General features: G+C 46.2%; 1 protein-coding gene across 2 annotated transcripts in view; it reads right to left on the bottom strand.

Annotated features, from left to right (window-relative positions):
• Positions 1-21,955, bottom strand: part of VPS35 (VPS35 retromer complex component) — a 176,983-nt gene that overhangs the window by 35,005 nt on the left and 120,023 nt on the right. For both annotated transcript variants that reach the window (XM_063946025.1, XM_063946024.1), the window contains exons 11-12: positions 14,544-14,751; positions 13,435-13,590 (exon numbers count right to left, since the gene is read on the bottom strand). In XM_063946025.1, coding sequence (XP_063802095.1) covers positions 13,435-13,590; positions 14,544-14,751 — 364 coding nt within the window. The remainder of the gene's footprint in view (positions 1-13,434; positions 13,591-14,543; positions 14,752-21,955) is intronic.

Below are 21,955 nucleotides of genomic sequence, written 5' to 3'. Positions count from 1 at the left end.
CAGCTGTTGCTGTGGAAACGAGGTCCGAGAGTCCATCCCCGAACAACTCCTCACCCTTATAAGGCAGAACTTCCATGTGCCTTTTGGAATCTGCATCTCCTGTCCACTGCCGAGTCCATAACCCTCTCCTGGCAGAAATGGACATTGCACTAATTTTGGATGCCAGCCGGCAAATATCCCTCTGTGCATCCCTCATGTATAAAAGTGCGTCTTTAATATGCTCTACGGTTAGCAATATAGTGTCCCTGTCTAGGGTATCAATATTTTCCGACAGGGAATCTGACCACGCAGCTGCAGCACTGCACATCCATGCTGACGCAATAGCTGGCCTCAGTATAACACCTGTGTGTGTATATATAGACTTCAGGATAGCCTCCTGCTTTCTATCAGCAGATTCCTTGAGGGCGGCCGTATCCGGAGACGGTAGTGCCACCTTCTTTGACAAGCGTGTGAGCGCTTTATCCACCCTAGGGGATGTTTCCCAGCATGACCTATCCTCTGGCGGGAAAGGGTACGCCATTAGTAACCTCTTAGAACTTACCAATTTCTTATCAGGAGAAGCCCGCGCTTCTTCACACACGTCATTTAACTCCTCAGATGGAGGAAAAGCTACTGGTAATTTTTTTCTCTCCAAACATAATACCCTTTTTTGTGGTACCGGGGGTAACATCAGAAATGTGCAACACATTTTTCATTGCCTCAATCATGTAACGTGTGGCCCTATTGGAAGTTACATTAGTCTCATCGTCGTCGACACTGGAGTCAGTATCCGTGTCGACATCTGTGTCTGCCATCTGAGGTAGCGGGCGTTTTAGAGCCCCTGATGGCTTTTGAGACGCCTGGGCAGGCACAGGCTGAGAAGCCGGCTGTCCCATAGTAGGTATGTCGTCAAACCTTTTATGTAAGGAGTCAATACTGTCGCGTAATTCCTTCCACAGAACCATCCACTCAGGTGTCGACCCCGCAGGGGGTGACATCACATTTACAGGCATTTGCTCCGCCTCCACATAAGCCTCCTCATCAAACATGTCGACACAGCCGTACCGACACACCGCATACACACAGGGAATGCTCTGACAGAGGACAGGACCCCACAAAGCCCTTTGAGGAGACAGAGAGAGAGTATGCCAGCACACACCAGAGCGCTATATAATACAGGGACTAACTGAATTATATCCCCTTATAGCTGCTATATATATATATATATACTGCGCCTAAATTTAGTGCCCCCCCCCTCTCTTTTTTATCCTTCTGTAGCTTGTAGACTGCAGGGGAGAGCCAGGGAGCTTCCTTCCAGCGGAGCTGTGAGGGAAAAATGGCGCCAGTGTGCTGAGGGAGTTAGCCCCGCCCCTTTTTCGGCTGACTTCTCCCGCGTTTTTGAAACTCTGGCAGGGGTATTAATTTACACCTATATAGCCTCTGGAACTATATATGGTGTATATTTGCCAGCCAAGGTGTGTAATATTGACCTCAGGGCGCCCCCCCCAGCGCCCTGCACCCATCAGTGACCGGAGTGTGAGGTGTACATGAGGAGCAATGGCGCACAGCTGCAGTGCTATGCGCTACCTTGGTGAAGACCGAAGTCTTCTGCCGCCGATTTTCCGGAACACTTCTTGCTTCTGGCTCTGTAAGGGGGCCGGCGGCGCGGCTCCGGGATCGAACATCAAGGTCGGGTCCTGCGGTCGTTCCCTCTGGAGCTAATGGTGTCCAGTAGCCTAAGAAGCCCAAACTACCACCTGTTAGGTAGGTTCGCTTCTTCTCCCCTTAGTCCCTCGCTGCAGTGAGTCTGTTGCCAGCAGATCTCACTGTAAAATAAAAAACCTAAAATATACTTTCTTTCTAGGAGCTCAGGAGAGCCCCTAGTGTGCATCCAGCTCAGCCGGGCACAAGATTCTAACTGAAGTCTGGAGGAGGGTCATAGTGGGAGGAGCCAGTGTACACCAGTAGTCTAAAGCTTTCTTTATAGTTGTGCCCAGTCTCCTGCGGAGCCGCTATTCCCCGTGGTCCTTACGGAGTCCCAGCATCCACTTAGGACGTCAGAGAAATAAATAAAATGATTACTTTTAACCAAATCATACGTTAGAGACTGTGGAAGGAAACTGGAGCACCTGGGCGTAACCAACGCAAGCACGGGAGGAACATACAAATTCCTGGAATCCTGACAACAGAAAAGAACTTCAGCTGAACTGCTGGTGATGTAGTCCCGTAATAGCTGCCATCCTATAGTCCCTCCACCCCTGCTATAAGGAGTGTACACTTTGATAATGACAGCAGAAAATGCCGACGCCCTAGGCTACGATATAAATCTACAGAGCCACCTGTCCGCTACGCTTCTCTGCCACCGCAGAACAATGGAGGATCCCTGAATCGTGCACCCACCGAGGAGAGTGCTCAGGACAAATTTTCAAGACTGTTTTAATCTACTGCAACAATTCCTAACTTTGGAACTTGTGATACAACTGCAACACGATTCAGTCGTACAGCACACCAAGGTGAGATATTACCTGTTAACACAATGGTAGGAGATCTCAGTTACTGGACTGGAGCTGTGCACCATTCCACGAAAGGAAGCTAGACTGTAGTCTTTATTCAGGATCAGGAGGGGTCTATGGCTGACTCGGAGGTGTGAGCTGAATTGTCTACTGGAAGTATGGTTGTAATCATCTTTAATGGCACATGAAGTATTAACTCCCTGCATACAAGTCCTTTCTTTGCTAGCTAAAGAATAGATCACCAAGTTATTACTTCCAAAAGATACACAAGCAAGGGATAGCTCCGTAAGTCCATGCCTCTCTATATACACATACAACGGCGAGAACAAGATGTTTGTTCCTCCAAAGATAGTTCCACATGTCCATGCCTAATGAGATACACATGGAGAGACCATTGCTGAGAACTGAGAGGATACGTCCTACAGCTGTCCTCACATACTCTAAGGAAGGGGTCAAGCTCAGTTACTCTAGGTTGCCCTGCACTTCCACAACAACCATAATGCGACCATAATAATTGCCTCAATAAAGTAAATTGTTCTCCAGAAATGTGTTATACATTACAGTTGTAATATTAATAGCAAACCAACTCTTAAAGTGCCTTGTGGCCAACTTTCTCCCACTTCTATTTCGTCCGGATGCCAGTTCGGACTTGGTACTTAGTTGTTCTACATTCTTTTATGACTGGAAAGAATGCAGTCAATAAAGAGCCAGGAATCCGCAACAGGCGATCGATGAGGAACATGGAAAAAAGCGACCATAAAGTCACATTGTTCCTACACGGGCGCTGTTTTTAAAACACATAAATACTAGAGAACGAACAGCTTACAGAGAAGAATAATCACCATCTTCTGATGGATCCTCGTTCCTCTCTATGCCCATTATCTTCTCCACGGCAAATGGAGAACAGGAACACCCAGTTCAAAACGGACAAAAAAAAAAGCTGTTAAAGGTACGTCTTGTCATTTATTCAATACACACGGGACACTTGGGGAAATTGCTTCTTATTGTGAAAATGAAGATCTGTCAGTGTCGCCCGCTACGTACTGACAGCTAAACTGCTGCTGTAAATGTAACAAGTCTCTGTAGGAGCCAACTTAATCACTAGCTTCCCGCTGCAAGATGAAGAGTGTGCGCGACTCGCCGCTGACCTTACTTGCAGAAAAGCGAGGAAATAAACCCCAGCGCCTGGCCACTCTACAGAGACAGCCTGCTCACTGGGATAAGACAGTGCCGTAGTCAGGACACAGATCTCCAATAGACCTCTGTTTCACAGCTATGGACAGACTGAGTCCCCAAGGACTATACACTGTTACAGAGGGACTGTTGGGCAGCTGCATTAACTTAATTTCCCAACATACCTAATGATAACCTGATGGATCTCAGACGCTGGTCCTGGTTAGAGACAATACATGTAGCGGTATTGGGCCAGTGGGATGTGTTATACATTACACAGGATCTAGAAGTGCTGACAACAGGCAAGTCATGTCCTCTCCTAATCTGCAAATGTAGAGTTTGTGGAACGGGCGTAACGTGGTGGTAAATTCCCTTTATTGTCTTACACATGTTAATGTATTCATTGGTGTCTTCTTGTGTGTCTGCAGATTGGCACGTGAGAGCAAGCTTTGTAAATGCCTTATTTTACCTCTATCAATTTACTGTAGGGGTAACTAAAAGTGCATACACACAGCACTAAAAAAACAGGACTGTTAGTGTGCCTTGAGGACCGAGGTTGGGAAACACTGCTGTACTGAATGCTTTATTGTACCATTTTGCTGGGGCTGTTTCTCTGGAACATTGGAACTGATATATGTCCGTATGGAACAAGGACTGTTTGGAACTTCTACATAATAAGTATAATTATCGGACACCCTCACTCCCTGTTATACCTGCCTTTTGGAAAAAGACGCCCTGTTGGCGTTGAAACGCGTTAGGATACAGGTGTACCCTCTCATCATCTGAAGTCCAGCTAACTTTGAGCCAACACAGGAGATCAGTCCTTGACGGCCGCTGTACCGTATAGCTTTCTACCGCCCAGCTGACGCTCAGGTGCCGGGGCTCCAGTGCCTTCTGATCTCGTCGGCGGCATATTCAAGTGAGGCTGATTTGGAGCCCGGCAAGGAGACGCAACTCTAACATCGCCACTCAGAGCGTGGCTGGCTTTCACACACAGCCAGCGCAATATATCCGTGGCTCCAACAGTTCCTCTTCTACATCAGGTGAAGTGCAGGGAGGCTCAATCGGAGCTGCCCGTGGGAGGTAAGCCCAGCCGTTTCAGGTGAGAGCGCACTTACATCGTGTCACAGAGGTAACATCTAGCGGTCCGGGTCAGACAGCCTGTGCACGGCTACTTTCCACTCTAACCCGGCGGCTACCACAGACACCGCTCTCCCTCCCCCGTGCGGGGGTAAACGGCTGGCTGTAATAACATCACTCCAGGCTCTCCCTGCTAACACCACCACAGCAGCTTGGTTTTGGTGGACACAGCTCATCTGTCTATCCCTGCATTTATTTGAGTGCTTAAAACCCATCATAAGGACACTTTCCACTTACAGGAACATTGGAACTGATATATGTCCATATGGAACAAGGACTGTTTGGGACTTCTACATAATAAGTGAGTTATTATTGGCACACAGAACCCATATGTTGGTTAAAAGAGCGTAATAATTATTACCACTATCGTTGAATTCATCACAATATCTTTTGGGGCCATATGTCATAATTATTAAATAATATCTGCATTATTATAATTCATTTGGGCATAGTGATTCTGTACCGTGTAGATTTATGATCATTTATTTATATTAATTGTACTCCCGGGAGAATTGCTGCTAATTTTTACAATAAATGTTTCTTTTTTTGATTGTTGAGCGCAACTTGGTTTCTGTTTGTTTCGAGTGTTTCTTTGAGGGATTGGCATTCCCTCTCCAAGTCGCTGCTGACAATCACATACACCCCCACCCACCGAGCGCACAGCTTTATCGCTCTTGGTGTCTTCTTGTGTGTCTGCAGATTGGCACGTGAGAGCAAGCTTTGTAAATGCCTTATTTTACCTCTATCAATTTACTGTAGGGGGTAACTAAAAGTGCATACACATGGAACGATTTGTCCAACAATCGGGGCGTTCCCGATAGATCGGATGACCAATTGCTCCTTGTGTACGCACCGTGCATGATGCGCTCCCGTGGGGTCATCCGTCTCTTCCCCTGATCTTACTACATGTTCAAAAGATATGGGGAAGTGGCTGCCTTCCCATGCAGCACTATGCGAGGGGAAGGGGGGTGAGGGGGTCAGAGGGTGTTTCATAACGGGCGGTCGTGCACCAGTTCGCTGCAAGTGTATGGCTGCCGGTAAGTCGGCCTGGGGAACGTCCGACACATCGGTGGGTACTCATCGTACCATGTGTACCCACCTTAAGAGTTCCAACTACGTGTGTTAAAATAATTATGGCAAGAGCCATAAAAATATTCCTTTTTAGGTTGCTATTTTCTATTTACCAACAGAAAACTGACGCACTGTAAAGTTAACTTGCGCACGCAGAGAGCCTGACACAGAGTTGCATGCAATTTGGAACGCGGCCTGATCTTATGCAATCTGTGCACGTGTCACACTCTGGAGCAATTAGGAGCAATTCTTATAGTCAGAAGTTTCTGACATATACGGCTGAATGGTCACACACAGAAGCAGCGGCACGTAGTTGTGTAACAGCCTCACTGGCTATTCTGTCGCGTCAGGTGTGCTATACAGAGATCTGTACGGTTTCGGCGTGATGATCCTGCTGGTGACAGCGCAACTAACATTGGGCATAATTCAGAGTTGATCGCAGCATCATATTTGTTAGCAGTTGGGCAAAACCATGTGCACTGCAGTGGGGGCAGATGTAACATGTGCAGAGAGAGTTAGATTTGGGTGGGGTGTGTTCAAACTGAAATCTAAATTGCCGTGTAAGAATAAAGCAGCCAGTATTTACCCTGCACAGAAACAAAATAACCCACCCAAATCTAACTCTCTCTGCACATGTTACATCTGCCCCACCTGCACTGCACATGGTTTTGCCGAACTGCTAACAAATTTGCTGCTGTGATCAGGTCTGAATTACCCCCATAGTACAGAATGGACGTTCACATGGGATTTTCAATTGCTGGAAGCAGATGGAACGGCAGCCAATAATCAGGTCCAAAGTATCTCGTTGCTCACGGTTTAGCCAAGATAGAGCGCAACGGTTAATCTGGTCTAGCGACAAAGACATGACAAGCTGCCATGAAAGGGACAAACGTTTTGCACAGGATTTTCTTGAGTTATGTATCAAAGTCTCTACTTACACGAGAGCACAGCATTTTTCGGACGTGAAGTAGTGTCTCAGCGCAGGAAACCCCACCGCCCTGTCACTAATCTCATTCCGCGGCTGGCAGAAAGGCTTTGGCGCGCCCACCCATCTGCTGCGATAGCAGAAAACGATAAAGGATATTAAAAATGGATTGATAGGGTGGAGAATTAGGATATTAGATGCTGTGAATGCAATCTGAATAGACAGAAAAGTGTTATGAAAGCCGCACAATGAAAGTAATTATTCCATAGCAGCGTAATGCAGTCAGACCTTTAAACAATCTAGAGCCATCTGTTGGACTAAATACTGAATAGCCTTACTAATTACATAGAATTCAAAAGCGTGTCCATTTTATACACAAGAGGTAACTTGCTTCCAGGCAGCCTGTGTTATAAAAGAAAATACTGTAATTAAAGGACTTATACAATAGATTATTAAGGAATGCCAAACATAATATTTATTAAAAAAAAAAGAGTCTTAAATCTCAATTGGTAATTTGCAAAACAAATGAGTATTCAGATCCAACTTGGTCACACAGGTGTATGGGCAAATCAGTCAGATTCCATTAGATACGCAAGACGGCTAGGTGTCACAGAGGTCATGTGCGAGTACCATGAAGATCTACCAACCCCCATTGTTGCAAAAATTGCACACTCTTGCCGTCTGCAATTGGCAACACAATTGTAACTACATGTACGGTCCTGCTGTAATCTTCAGGCACCAATCTGGGTTCACGGTCAAATGGAAAGCCAAGATCAGCTCTCTTATTTGACCAGCTTTTACAACAAAACACAAGATTTTTGTACTTACCGGTAAAATCACTTTCTCCAGTTCCATGGGGGACACTGGGACATAGATAATGGTAAGTGGAGCCTGGCACTTTAAACCTTCCTTGATTTTGATATGGCTCCTCTCTTGCTGGGAGGGTGCCCAGTGTCTCTCATGGAATCAGGGAAGATTTAAAGTGTCAGGCTCCACTCACCACCATCTACACAGTAGAGTCCCAGTGTCTCCCCAGTAAAAGTAGGAGATTTTTGTACTTTTTGTTTTTTTCCTCGGAGTCCATTGGAGGGAGACTGGACACACTCTAGAGTGCGGACGCAGAAAACTGGCCTCTTTAAATTTTACCAGCAAAGGGTGGGTACGCCCTTGCACGATGTCGGGACGATTTGCAGTATCAGAACGACAAACAGTCTACATTGTGCAGTGTGTACGCAGGATTGCACGCTACTGACATCTTCCAATAGGCTGTGCTGCATGGCCAACCGGAAGATAAAACAAGCGACTCGGTGCAGTGTAATGAAGGATGGAACGAGGTATCGTTCATTAGAACGGTTTAGTGTGTACAGGTAATCAGGGATGGTTTCGGGGGCACCCTGACCATCATCCAGATTGCCCATCGGCCTAATGTGTACCAACCCAAACCTCTCTCCTTACTATGCATCCTGTGTAATCCATTGATCGAATGAACATAGGTCACAATGACCTAACAAAATCCACAGAGCGAAGATAATCTCCCTTATGCCAGTCTACTGCTGGGGAGAGAATGTCCTGATTCATGGAACTACCAAAAAAAAAAAACCAACTTGGTTCAAAGAGCAACCGTGTCCTCACAGAAGACAAGAAACAGTGACCTAAAAGATAAAGCATCCATCTCCAAATCTGTACTAGTGGTGGAAGTTGGCAACTGGAAGGCAGTCTTACAAGAACTTTCACTCCACCACATACATTGGTTCAAAAGAGGGTGCTGCAAAGCTGTAAACATCAGGAGTTCCAAAGGAGCTACAGTTGGGATGTAAGGAGGCTACACATGCGTCACACCATGCAAGCGAGTCTGCACTTCAGCACGCAAGAGAGACTGTTTCCGCTGAAAGAGAATCCACACAGCTGAGACCTGGACATTCGCAGAGCGGGGTAATAAACCCCTTTACAGACCATGCTGCAGTAATAGCAGTCAAGCAATAAGAAGAGGTACAGCAGGAAACCACTTGATTTCACTGTAAGTCTTGGTGGAAACCGGTCTGTTCAAGTACAGTCAGACAACGGCAGCACGGTGGCGTACATAAATCATCAAGGCGGCTTTCGAAGCCGCATGGCAATGATGGAAGTGACAAAGAATCTTCAATGGGCGGAACACCATCTGCCAGCCATATCGGCAGTGTTCATTCCGGGGGTCCTCAACTGGGAAGCGGACTTCCTCAGTCGTCAGGACGTACACGCCGGAGAGTGGAGCCTTCATCCAGAAGTATTTCAACTCCTAGTGGACAAGTGGGGTCTACCAGATGTGGACCTGATGGCGTCTCGACACAATCACAAGGTTCCGGTCTTCGAAGCAAGAACAAGGGATCCTCAAGCTGCGTTCGTGGACGCACTTACCATTATCTATGCCCCAGAGTCCCAGTGTCCCCCATGGAACTGGAGAAAGTGATTTTACCGGTAAGTACAAAAATCTTGTGTTTTATTGTAAAAGCTGGTCAAATAAGAGGCCTTGACCTCAGAGCTGATCTTGGCTTTCTATGTGACAGTGAACCCAGAGAACAACCATATGGCTCGAAGGGTCATCACATCACATGTTAGTTAAAGCCAGTCATTGTAAGCCTCGGTGAAGGTAGAGAACCTCACTTACCAGATCTGGTCTTGGAGGCAGGTACCACACCGGGCCTTCTGCAAATAATTAAAAGCTATGTGTATCAAGATATTCTGGGACAGACCAGTGCTAATAAGATCATCGAAACGCTTTCTCTTTATCTTTTTCAGCGGCAGTGGAAGCACTGCTAATAGATACAACAGATATCAGATAGAGGCACCAAGGAACGGATATGGCTTATACTAGATCTGCCTGATCCATCATCCTCTAGCAGAAGCACTACACCACCATTGTTCATGCCATCATATATCCCACTGTTATACCAGCTGTTGAAGGACCTCCTGATATAGAACCAATTCCCTAAGTACGGAGGAAGCATGCTTCCCTTCTTAACACACCAGGGATATAGAAAATTGCACTGCCTGGAACTTCTACTCCATGAAATACATGAACCTGCTGGTTTCTCTCCAGCCAGGGCACTCTTGCTGCTCCATTGGTGATTTAGGTAAGTGCGGCCAAGGTAATATTGGACTGGACCTCTATGAAGACACCTTTGAATAGAACAGTACAACCTATGCCACCTTGAAGGTGTTCACCATATTCTCTAAGACCTTCAAGAAAAGACCAACACCTGTCTGCTAGCCAACAGGGACTTTACCAGCACATGTAACAAGAGGAACATTCTCTGCTGAGGTCCCTGAAAGACTATCCACTGGGAAGGAGCCTGGTTGGATTCCTTATAACGGAGAATGAAATCATGAGATTCCAAGGTCTGGGCTGTTGACAGACCATGAGCCTTGCACATCCCAGGAATATACGGAGCTTCAAAAGACACAGGATAGACCAACGTTGGGTGGGCAAGGACAAGAACAATTTTTTTTATTAAGCTCCTCCAGGTCTCCAAAAAATCCCCTTCCATTGGTCCACTTAGGGAGACATTTACTAAGAAGTAATAAGAGTGGAGAAGTGAGCCAGTAGAGAAGTTGCCCCATCCATCAATCAATAGCTCTGTATATTTTTATAGTATGCAAATTATAGATATTACTTCAGTGCTGATTGGTTGCAATGGCCAACTTCTCCACAGGCTCACTTCTCCACTCTTATCACTGCTTAGTAAATGTCCCCCTTAGTCAGCTGCTCCCGTCTCTGCCATATCGATGTTGGTGTTAAACGGTGATGACTGTGTGGTAGCGATGATGATAAATGGACGACACCATGTTACACAGGAGCCGGGAGACAGCTGACTGTCTGGCTCGCCAAGTATGTGTAGCGCCGCTATGTCAGACGCGCACACCAGCGAGGGAAGTCTCTCTGCAGAACGTCACTGGCTACTGTAGGCAGAAGGTCTAAATCACACCTAATATCTTCCTAATATCTGTGTTTTAAGTTTGGCTTATTACTAAAATGTGCCCTTGCGGCATTCAGCACCCTGCCCTAAATAACCCTAGGGTGAGCGCCAAGTACTACCCACATTGTGCCAGATTAAATCTTTTAGCCTTAGTAACAATAAACTGTAGGATGAGGAATGCATGCTAAACTGGCGGTGTATTTATATGGTTTATACAATACAAGGAAGAAAGGCAAGGGAATCCGTATCACTATACTGTGTATCATCTCTCCATCCATCTACAGAACTGGTAGAAAGAGCAGCTGCACTTACAGCTAATCCCTGTGACGGCTACAAGTGAGAACGCTCCAGCCGGCAAATGTCAGCAATTCAGCGTAGAATCCGCACATAACAGAGGAACAGCGATCCTAGAGAGACGTAGCATTACAGTGCACCTATGTGACACCATCCTTAATGAGGAGACCCATGAACCCACAGAATGCCGTCTAGCTCCTGGGAGTAGCTTGTGCGCTAGCGTGGAATTATGCGCTCCCTGAAGTACAGCAAACTATCGCATGCACGTTACACAAACTGGACTATGCCACATTTTAATACAGAACCTTTCTCGCAAAAGACCTACCTGCCGATGGCAAAATGCGTTAGATGATTCCACCCCCCTCAATGAAGACCGTTTCACACTTCAATCTATTTTGTATTTGTTCTATATTCAGTTTCATATATTGCTTATTTATCATTTTTTACATTTCGTTGTTCACCTGTTTATTATTTTTTGCTATTTTTCGGGTGTATTTCTCTGTTCATTATTTCTCACCTTCCATATATCACTGTATCATCCCCTTCCTTCTACTACAACCACCAACATCATCATCACCACTCTTACTTCCTTATCAACCTGTTTTACTCAATACACATGCGTAACCCCAGGCCCAATTCCACTCGCTCCTCCCCAATACAATCCAAACGCCCCATTACGTAAGCCCTCATTTACTCTGCCCACCCAGCTAAGCCACGCAGTGTCCACTCATATCATATGTAACTCCACTGCTCCATTTTATGGATTATATGTAACACTTTAACCCTATTTGTCCACCAACAACCTGACCCATATCCACCCATTTTACTTCTAGCCATGCTGCCCTCACTCATATTACCATTATTCCCAATTGGAATTTTATTGTTACATTTCATTATTGTACATATCATTTTACTGTTATATCAGGGTGTATATATCTTCTTTTTTTATCGTCTCTGTATAATTGCTTACTATCCCATTTTACTTTATTACCACTATTTTCTATACCACTGTGAACCCTCCGCGCCCCCCCCCCCCCCCTAAATTTTTCTGCCACATCTCAAAACCATCTCTATCTCCAGTCGTCTTTCCTTAGTACATGCCTCCCAAGTAGGTACACATGCACTGAACTTGACACTGGGCCTAATTCAGAACTGATTGCTGTTGTGCGAATAAGCAAGGCGTCCGATTATCGATCGGCCACGCACGCGTACGGAACATGGTGCGCAGGCACGAGGCCAAACTGCATTCCAGCGTCTTTTTTGATCGCTAGGCGTACGCAAGTTGATTGACGGGAAGCGGACGTTTGTGGGTGGTAACTGGCCGATTTCTGGGAGTGTCAGTAAAAACGTAGGCGTTCCCAGTTTTCAGGGAGGGTGTCTGACGTCAGCTTCGGCCCCGATTAGCCTGTTGCTATCGCGACTATCTGATCGCAAACCTCCGCAAATTCGCAGTGGAGAGATCAGGTCTGAATTAGGCCGCTGTCTGTTTCTCCACGTCATCTCTCTTCTTGTAACTCATATGTATTACAAGTAGTGATGAGCGGGTTCGGTTTTACTCGGTTTTACTCGGTTCTCAAAACGGCATCTTATTGGCTCACAGATGTCATGTGTTTTGGATAGCCAATAAGATGCCGTTTTGAGAACCGAGTATAACCGAGTAAAACCGAACCCGCTCATCACTAATTACAAGTACCCCCCCTCCTTCCCTACAACAAGATTACAGATCCCGGGTCTGGCTCTACATCACCACAAACAAATAATAAAGAGTCATCTCCTGATCGTCTCAGTGCTCCCGAGATTTGTAGTAAGCGAGGATGAAACAACCTATGGCCAACCAAATTCTATGATTGATCACAGCAGCACAGAGTATTACAGCTTCACTATGTGAGGAAATAAAGGAAAACAGGAAGGGTCAGACAAGAACACGGAAGATATCTCAGACTTCCATCACATAGATGAGGGACTCTTGGGGTGCTTAGTACACCTCTATGCTAAACTAGGTTCATTAAGGGATGAAGCTCGTGGAAATAATTTTTGTGAGACCTAATATTTATGTATTTATCAGCATTCAAACATCACAGGCTGCGCCTTGTGGTCTATTAATAAGAATCAGACTAAATGGTACAGGCTTATAAAAGAATTAATGGCTCCGCCTGGTCTTATTTATAAATTGTACAATGTTACAGCGCCCCCACTGGCCGTACAATGACTAAACTATTAACACGCATGCTTTGGTTGAACAGGCAATAACCACTGAATAAAGTATCTTCTGTGGCAGAGCTCGTTTCATGAAAACTACAGACAAAACAATAATACTGTAGACTAATTGTCACACAATAACAAAATATCTGTAAACCAGAACACTGAATTATAAAAGAGAATTTACCAAGTACTGCTGATCGGGGTCATCCGATCGCAAAAGGTGAATGAAGCGCCCGACGAGCGCCTGCTCGTCTGCAAAGTCTTCCGGATCAGGGTCTTCTGCCGGTTGGTCAGGCTGGTCCTGGATGAGGGTGGAGACTAAATTCATGATGGCATCCACCTGTGAAAATGCAGAAGGATGATCACTAGACATCCCACTGAAGACGCTCAGTTCATTTCTATGTGAAGTGGAGCACGGTTTGGTGTAATGGTTAGCCGCTGAGGTTCAACTCCCACGCTCAACCTTAACTGTGTGTGGTTTGTATGTTCTCCCCGTGTTTCTGTGTAGGGTGGCCAATCCCAGGATCAGGATCGGCGGGATCCCAGGATTAAGGCCTAAAATTGTCCGGCTTACAAACCCGGGGATTTCGGGATTAGAAAGCCCCCTTGTTTTTTCAACGCCAGGCAGCGTTGAGTGTCCTCAGGAGGCCAGATCCCTCCTCCTAGCTCCCCCTGCCCCCAGCTGTGCGCACTGCGCAGCGTGACGTGAAGTCAGAGGTCACGCTGCGCAGTCTGAGGCCAGCCACCCGGACCTCACCTTGCCGCCCATAGCTAGTGAACCTGCCCGCACTCCCAGAGATTGGTGAGCAGTTCTGTGCTGGGCGGGTCCGGGAAGGGGGGAGGGGTGGCATTGAAGATTTTAATTTTAAAATCTTCAACCCAATCCCAGGAATCCCAGGATTGATCATTTCGCAATCCCGATACCCGGGATTGAAAAAAAGGCCCGGGAATGGCCTTCCTACTTCTGTGATTTTCCTCCCACAATTCAAAAATTTATTATAAAGTTAAAAATAACTGTATGTAAAATAAATACAATAAGAGAATCATGTGTATCCCTCTATTAATAGAACCACAGCCTCTAACACTGACGTGGGATATGCTGGCTCCGTGTACAGTTTGGAAAGTACGGAAAAGGTCAGGTCATACATTCATTTCTATAATTTATGATAACTAATCTTTGCATTACACACACACACAGAGCAAACATTACAATTTACAGAAAACGTTTTGGAAAAGTTGGGACTATGAAACGTAGAAAGTCTCTGGATGGGTAGTAGAGGGGGCGGACGTTACCTGCTCCTGGGAGCCGACCTCCGTGTTGTACTCTAAGCCGCTGCTTAGCACATAGCAGCTCATACTTTTCCTGGACTCGTAATCAAAGTATTCGAAGAGCGGGTGGAAGTGTTTGAGTTTCAGCACCGTCAGGATGTTATTGTAAGTGTCCACCGGGATCTTCAGAAGCCTGGTCAGCTCTTTGGAGACTGCGCTGCTCGTGGCGATGCTGAAAGACACAGATTCAGTGACAGGTTCGCTCGCGGCCCTGATTAAATTCCTCGTTTCCCGGCGCTTCAACAGCAGCTGCGATGCCATTTGTAATACAAGACAGCTGTACTATACATATTTAATCCTCTGACAGTAAGAATAAAAGCCTCTCGGTGAGGTTCGTTAAAACTAAAGCTTGACATTTAGTAAGGTCTCGCGCAGGCTATAAAAGTGAAGAAGCGCTGCAAAATCATGTTTCAGATGCTACAGGGAATTAGAGGTTAGAAACTGACATTATAAATGGTCTAAGCAGCCGCCGTGTTATTAAAAATGTTATTTCATAAATGGCTATTTAGCAAATAGGAGAAAAAGGACAGAAACGAACAATTCTAATTAAATGACGGATTATTAAATTCCCCCAACTCAATATCTTCTCATACAGAATTACTGCTGCTCAGTCTCACGGTCCACTGGACAGCAACTGGGGGATCTGTTAGGAAGTGGTCACATCACCCCAGGGCTGTTCTAGGGATCAGGAATAAGGGGGCAGATGTATTAAGCCTGGAGAAGTGATACAGCAGTGATAAGTGGAAGGTGAGAACGCACCAGCCAATCAGCTCCTAACTGTCATTTTTCAAACCAGTAATGATTGGCTGGTGCGATATCACCTTCCATTTCTTTATCACTTCTCCAGGCTTAATACATCTACCCCAAGGGGTCTATGGACTGAGCCTCTGAGAGAGATAAAGTACGAGACAATCAGCTCCTAACTGTCATGTCACAGGCTGTGTTTGAAATATAACAGTTAGGAACTGATTGGCTGGTACTTTATCTCCGTCCACTTTATCTCTCTCCAATGATTAGTACATAGACCCCTACATCTGGTAAACAGCCCTATTTACCGACAATGTACGTGGCATCACATGCAATAAAACATGATCAATGATCATTGAGGGCCCTGGGATGCCATATATGGTCCCGAAGGGGGGGATCTGTGCTGGCATATCAAGGTCACGAGGAGCCTCTGTGGGGGCACATAAAGGACAAGAAGGGGGGGGGGGGTCTCGGCTGGCACACAAGGACGTGTGGGGGGGGGGGCTCTGGAGGGCTGAGGCATATAGAACAAAACATGACTGAGGGGACTCTGTTCATTCATTCTTAGACTGGCATGTAAAAGGGTTGAGTAAGAGGGCTCTGTGGCATATTACCAGTTTGCGGAATTATGGTGTGGCATACTATCAATTAGAGGCATCCATGTGCCACATTACTGATTGGGGGAATCCCTGTTCAGCATTACTAACTGGTGGCATCACTGTGCCATATTACTAACTGGTGGCATCACTGTGCCAAATTACCAACTGGGGGCATCACTGTGCCATATTACTAACTGGGGGCATCACTGTGCCATATTACTAACTGGTGGCATCACTGTGCCATATTACTAACTGGGGGCATCACTGTGCCATATTACTAACTGGTGGCATCACTATGCCATATTACTAACTGGGGGCATCACTGTGCCATATTACTAACTGGGGGCATCACTGTGCCATATTACTAACTGGTGGCATCACTGTGCCATATTACTAACTGGGGGCATCACTGTGCCATATTACTAACTGGTGGCATCACTGTGCCATATTACTAACTGGGGGCATCACTGTGCCATATTACTAACTGGGGGCATCACTGTGCCATATTACTAACTGGGGGCATCACTGTGCCATATTACTAACTGGGGGCATCACTGTGCCATATTACTAACTGGTGGCATCACTGTGCCATATTACTAACTGGTGGCATCACTGTGCCAAATTACTAACTGGTGGCATCACTGTGCCATATTACTAACTGGTGGCATCACTGTGCCATATTACTAACTGGGGGTATCACTGTGCCATATTACTAACTGGTGGCATCACTGTGCCATATTACTAACTGGGGGCATCACTGTGCCATATTACTAACTGGTGGCATCACTGTGCCATATTACTAACTGGGGGCATCACTGTGCCATATTACTAACTGGGGGCATCACTGTGCCATATTACTAACTGGGGGCATCACTGTGCCATATTACTAACTGGGGGCATCACTGTGCCATATTACTGACTGGGGGCATCACTGTGCCATATTACTGACTGGGAGCTTTACTGTGCCATATTAGTAACTGGGGGCATCACTGTGCCATATTACTAATTGGGGGCATCACTGTGCCATATTAGTAACTGGGGGCATCACTGTGCCAAATTACTAACTGGGAGCATCACTGTGCCATAATAGTAACTGGGGGCATCACTGTGCCATATTACTAACTGAGGGCATCACTGTGCCATATTAGTAACTGGGGGCATCACTGTGCCAAATTACTAACTGGGAGCATCACTGTGCCATATTACTAACTGGGGGCATCACTGTGCCATATTACTAACTGGGGGCATCACTGTGCCATATTACTAACTGGGGGCATCACTGTGCCATATTACTAACTGGGAGCATCACTGTGCCATATTACTAACTGGGGGCATCACTGTGCCATATTACTAACTGGGAGCATCACTGTGCCATATTACTAACTGGGAGCATCACTGTGCCATATTACTAACAGGGGGCATCACTGTGCCATATTACTAACAGGGGGCATCACTGTGCCACATTACTGACTGGGGGCATCACTGTGCCATATTACTAACAGGGGGCATCACTGTGCCATATTACTAACAGGGGGTATCACTGTGCCATATTACTAACTGGGAGCATCACTGTGCCACATTACTGACTGGGGGCATCACTGTGCCACATTACTGACTGGGGGCATCACTGTGCCATATTACTAACTGGGGGCATCACTGTGCCATATTACTAACAGGGGGCATCACTGTGCCATATTACTAACTGGGGGCATCACTGTGCCACATTACTGACTGGGGGCATCACTGTGCCATATTACTAACTGGGGGCATCACTGTGCCATATTACTAACAGGGGGCATCACTGTGCCATATTACTAACAGGGGGCATCACTGTGCCACATTACTGACTGGGGGCATCACTGTGCCATATTACTAACAGGGGGCATCACTGTGCCATATTACTAACAGGGGGTATCACTGTGCCATATTACTAACAGGGGGTATCACTGTGCCATATTACTAACTGGGAGCATCACTGTGCCACATTACTAACTGGGAGCATCACTGTGCCACATTACTGACTGGGGGCATCACTGTGCCACATTACTGACTGGGGGCATCACTGTGCCATATTACTAACTGGGGGCATCACTGTGCCATATTACTAACTGGGAGCATCACTGTGCCACATTACTGACTGGGGGCATCACTGTGCCATATTACTGACTGGGGGAATCCGTTCCACATTACTGACTGGGGGCATCACTGTGCCATATTACTAACTGGGGGCATCACTGTGCCATATTACTAACAGGGGGCATCACTGTGCCATATTACTAACTGGGGGCATCACTGTGCCACATTACTAACTGGGGGCATCACTGTGCCACATTACTGACTGGGGGCATCACTGTGCCACATTACTGACTGGTGGCATCACTGTGCCATATTACTGACTGGTGGCATCACTGTGCCATATTACTAACTGGTGGCATCACTGTGCCATATTAGTAACTGGGGGCATCACTGTGCCATATTACTGACTGGGGGAATCCGTTCCACATTACTGACTGGGGGCATCACTGTGCCATATTACTAACTGGGGGCATCACTGTGCCATATTACTAACAGGGGGCATCACTGTGCCATATTACTAACTGGGGGCATCACTGTGCCATATTACTAGCTGGGGGCATCACTGTGCAACATTACTAACTGGGAGCATCACTGTGCCATATTACTGACTGGGGGCATCACTGTGCCACATTACTGACTGGTGGCATCACTGTGCCATATTAGTAACTGGGGGTATCATTGTGCCATATTAGTAACTGGGGGCATCACTGTGCCATATTAGTAATCGGGGGCATCACTGTGCCATATTAGTAACTGGGGGCATCACTGTGCCAAATTACTAACTGGGGGCATCACTGTGCCATATTAGTAACTGGGGGCATCACTGTGCCATATTAGTAACTGGGGGCATCACTGTGCCATATTAGTAACTGGGGGCATCACTGTGCCATATTAGTAACTGGGGGCATCACTGTGCCATATTAGTAACTGGGGGTATCACTGTGCCACATTACTAACTGGGGGAATCACTGTGCCACATTACTAACTGGGGGAATCAGTTCCACATTACTGACTGGGGGCATCACTGTGCCATATTACTAACTGGGGGCATCACTGTGCCATATTACTAACTGGGGGCATCACTGTGCCATATTACTAACTGGGGGCATCACTGTGCCAAATTACTAACTGGGAGCATCACTGTGCCATATTACTGACTGGGGAAATCTGTTTCACATTAATGACTGGTGGCATCACTGTGCCATATTACTAACTGGGGGCATCACTGTGCCATATTATTAACTGGGGGCATCACTGTGCCATATTACTAACTGGGGGCATCACTGTGCCATATTAGTAACTGGGGGCATCATTGTGCCATATTAGTAACTGGGGGCATCACTGTGCCAAATTACTTATGGGAGCATCACTGTGCCATATTAGTAACTGGGGGCATCACTGTGCCATATTAGTAATTGGGGGCATCACTGTGCCATATTAGTAACTGGGGGCATCACTGTGCCAAATTACTAACTGGGAGCATCACTGTGCCATATTAGTAACTGGGCGCATCACTGTGCCATATTAGTAACTGGGGGCATCACTGTGCCATATCAGTAACTGGGGGCATCACTGTGTCATATTACTAACTGGGGGAATCCATTCCACATTACTGACTGGTGGCATCACTGTGCCATATTACTAACTGGGGGCATCACTGTGCCATATTACTAACTGGGGGCATCACTTTGCCATGTTACTAACTGGGAGCATCACTGTGCCATATTAGTAACTGGGGGCATCACTGTGCCATAATACTAACTGGGGGCATTACTGTGCGTCATATGAATCTGGGGCACAGATGTGTGGAAAGTTGCGAGTGCCGGCAATGTTAGCTTCTTGCTCAGTGTGCCAAGGCTGAAAATATCTGACTTCTGGAAATAGCTGCTGTTTATGAGGCGTGTACCACTTATCTATTGAGCAGCTGTAAATGGTATTTTCGTTTTTTTTTAGTTTAATGGTGATCAGTAACTGCACAATGGTGACTGCGAGACAGCGCAGGACAGCGGACAGGGAACGTTTCTTAGGATAAGATCTTATCCGCAGTGAACCCGGACCTAATTTCTGGCAGATAGACTGGAAGAAAAACTTTGCGGCCCTCCGCTTTAAGTAATTTCCTGAATATAATACGCCATGAAAAGAAGAAGGTTGGGCGCCCTGGTATAACGTAATGAAGCAGCGGACACGTCTGTGCTCCGAAGTCAGGGGTTAATACTGATCCACTTTTGGTTCACATTACAGAGATTTATACGTGCACATGAAAACACTTTACAATGCACCTAGACAGTCGGCGACCAAATGCTGCCATCTAAGAGATCCTGGAAAGCTCCCCCCTCACTGTACAACGTGTCTTACAAGCTGTTCTTTTACTTTGAGCTTGCATTGAGCAGTGGTCGTTAGACGGCAGGCGTCCGATTTATACATCTCGCACAAACACTTGAACATCATTATGGATTTTTACGCACCTTTCAAAAAGTGCGATTAAGTCCCGAAACGCGCTCTCTGCTATTATGCCTTCTGCCCAAGTTCATTAAAGTATTTCTCACTCAGCGCAGCCACTGGGTCGTTACAGGTTTTGTTCTTGCGCCGCACACGACAGAGGAAAGCTCGTTACAAAATAGTTACCTAAGCAACTAGTTGCTTTGTCATCTGCCGCATTAGAGCACATTTATGGCATTAGCTATCTATTCTGCGTGCAATACGGGAGAAGGAAACGGATGATTTCTCAGATTGGTTTTTAATAACCGCCAACTCAACTACAGGAACAATCGCACAATTTGATTTCGGTTCTCTACTTGTCTGCGGCATAACAAGGAGTCAGCAGGTGCCAGCATTTGAATAAAACCATAAAGAACAAAGCAACAACACACAAGTTAAAGAACAGAGATCTTTGCTTCACACGATTGTCTGTCACGATTCCGGCATGGCGATTCTTCAGATACGCCAATCTGAGAACGCTGCCCGTGACACCATACTGATTACCTCAGCGTGTGTGGTAAATCTACGAGGTAACTGCCACCAGCAGAAGTACCAGTCGCTGCGCCAGCCAGGCCAGGAGACTTTGAGGGACTACGCCCAGGGTGAGCTTCTGCTCTCGCTCGCACACAAAATTATTAATACTTAAAAATTAGGTAACATGAAACTCCAGGCTTGGGTGTGAAAACACAAATTCCACATCTAAGATTAAGATTTTTTTTAATCCAAGTAAAAACTTCAAAGCTAATTGTTACAGAGAAAAGAAAAGTTACAAGAATATAACAGTTAAATATAGTCACACAAGTAATCACAATCTCAAGAAATAAAAATAGGGAGAAAAAAATTATAGGAAAAAATAAGAATTTACTTACCGATAATTCTATTTCTCGGAGTCCGTAGTGGATGCTGGGGTTCCTGAAAGGACCATGGGGGAATAGCGGCTCCGCTGGAGACAGGGCACAAAAAGTAAAGCTTTAGGATCAGGTGGTGTGCACTGGCTCCTCCCCCTATGACCCTCCTCCAAGCCTCAGTTAGGATACTGTGCCCGGACGAGCGTACACAATAAGGAAGGATTTATGAATCCCGGGTAAGACTCATACCAGCCACACCAATCACACTGTACAACCTGTGATCTGAACCCAGTTAACAGTATGATAACAGCGGAGCCTCTGAAAAGATGGCTCACAACAAATAATAACCCGATTTTTGTAACTATGTACAAGTAATGCAGATAATCCGCACTTGGGATGGGCGCCCAGCATCCACTACGGACTCCGAGAAATAGAATTATCGGTAAGTAAATTCTTATTTTCTCTATCGTCCTAGTGGATGCTGGGGTTCCTGAAAGGACCATGGGGATTATACCAAAGCTCCCAAACGGGCGGGAGAGTGCGGATGACTCTGCAGCACCGAATGAGAGAACTCCAGGTCCTCCTTAGCCAGGGTATCAAATTTGTAGGATTTTACAAACGTGTTTGC

This window comes from Pseudophryne corroboree, chromosome 11 (assembly GCF_028390025.1).
Source record: "Pseudophryne corroboree isolate aPseCor3 chromosome 11, aPseCor3.hap2, whole genome shotgun sequence".
Classification (NCBI taxonomy): Eukaryota; Metazoa; Chordata; class Amphibia; order Anura; family Myobatrachidae; genus Pseudophryne; species Pseudophryne corroboree.
The sequence above is the reverse complement of the archived record's forward strand: the minus strand, read 5'-3'. Positions and strand labels throughout refer to the sequence as shown.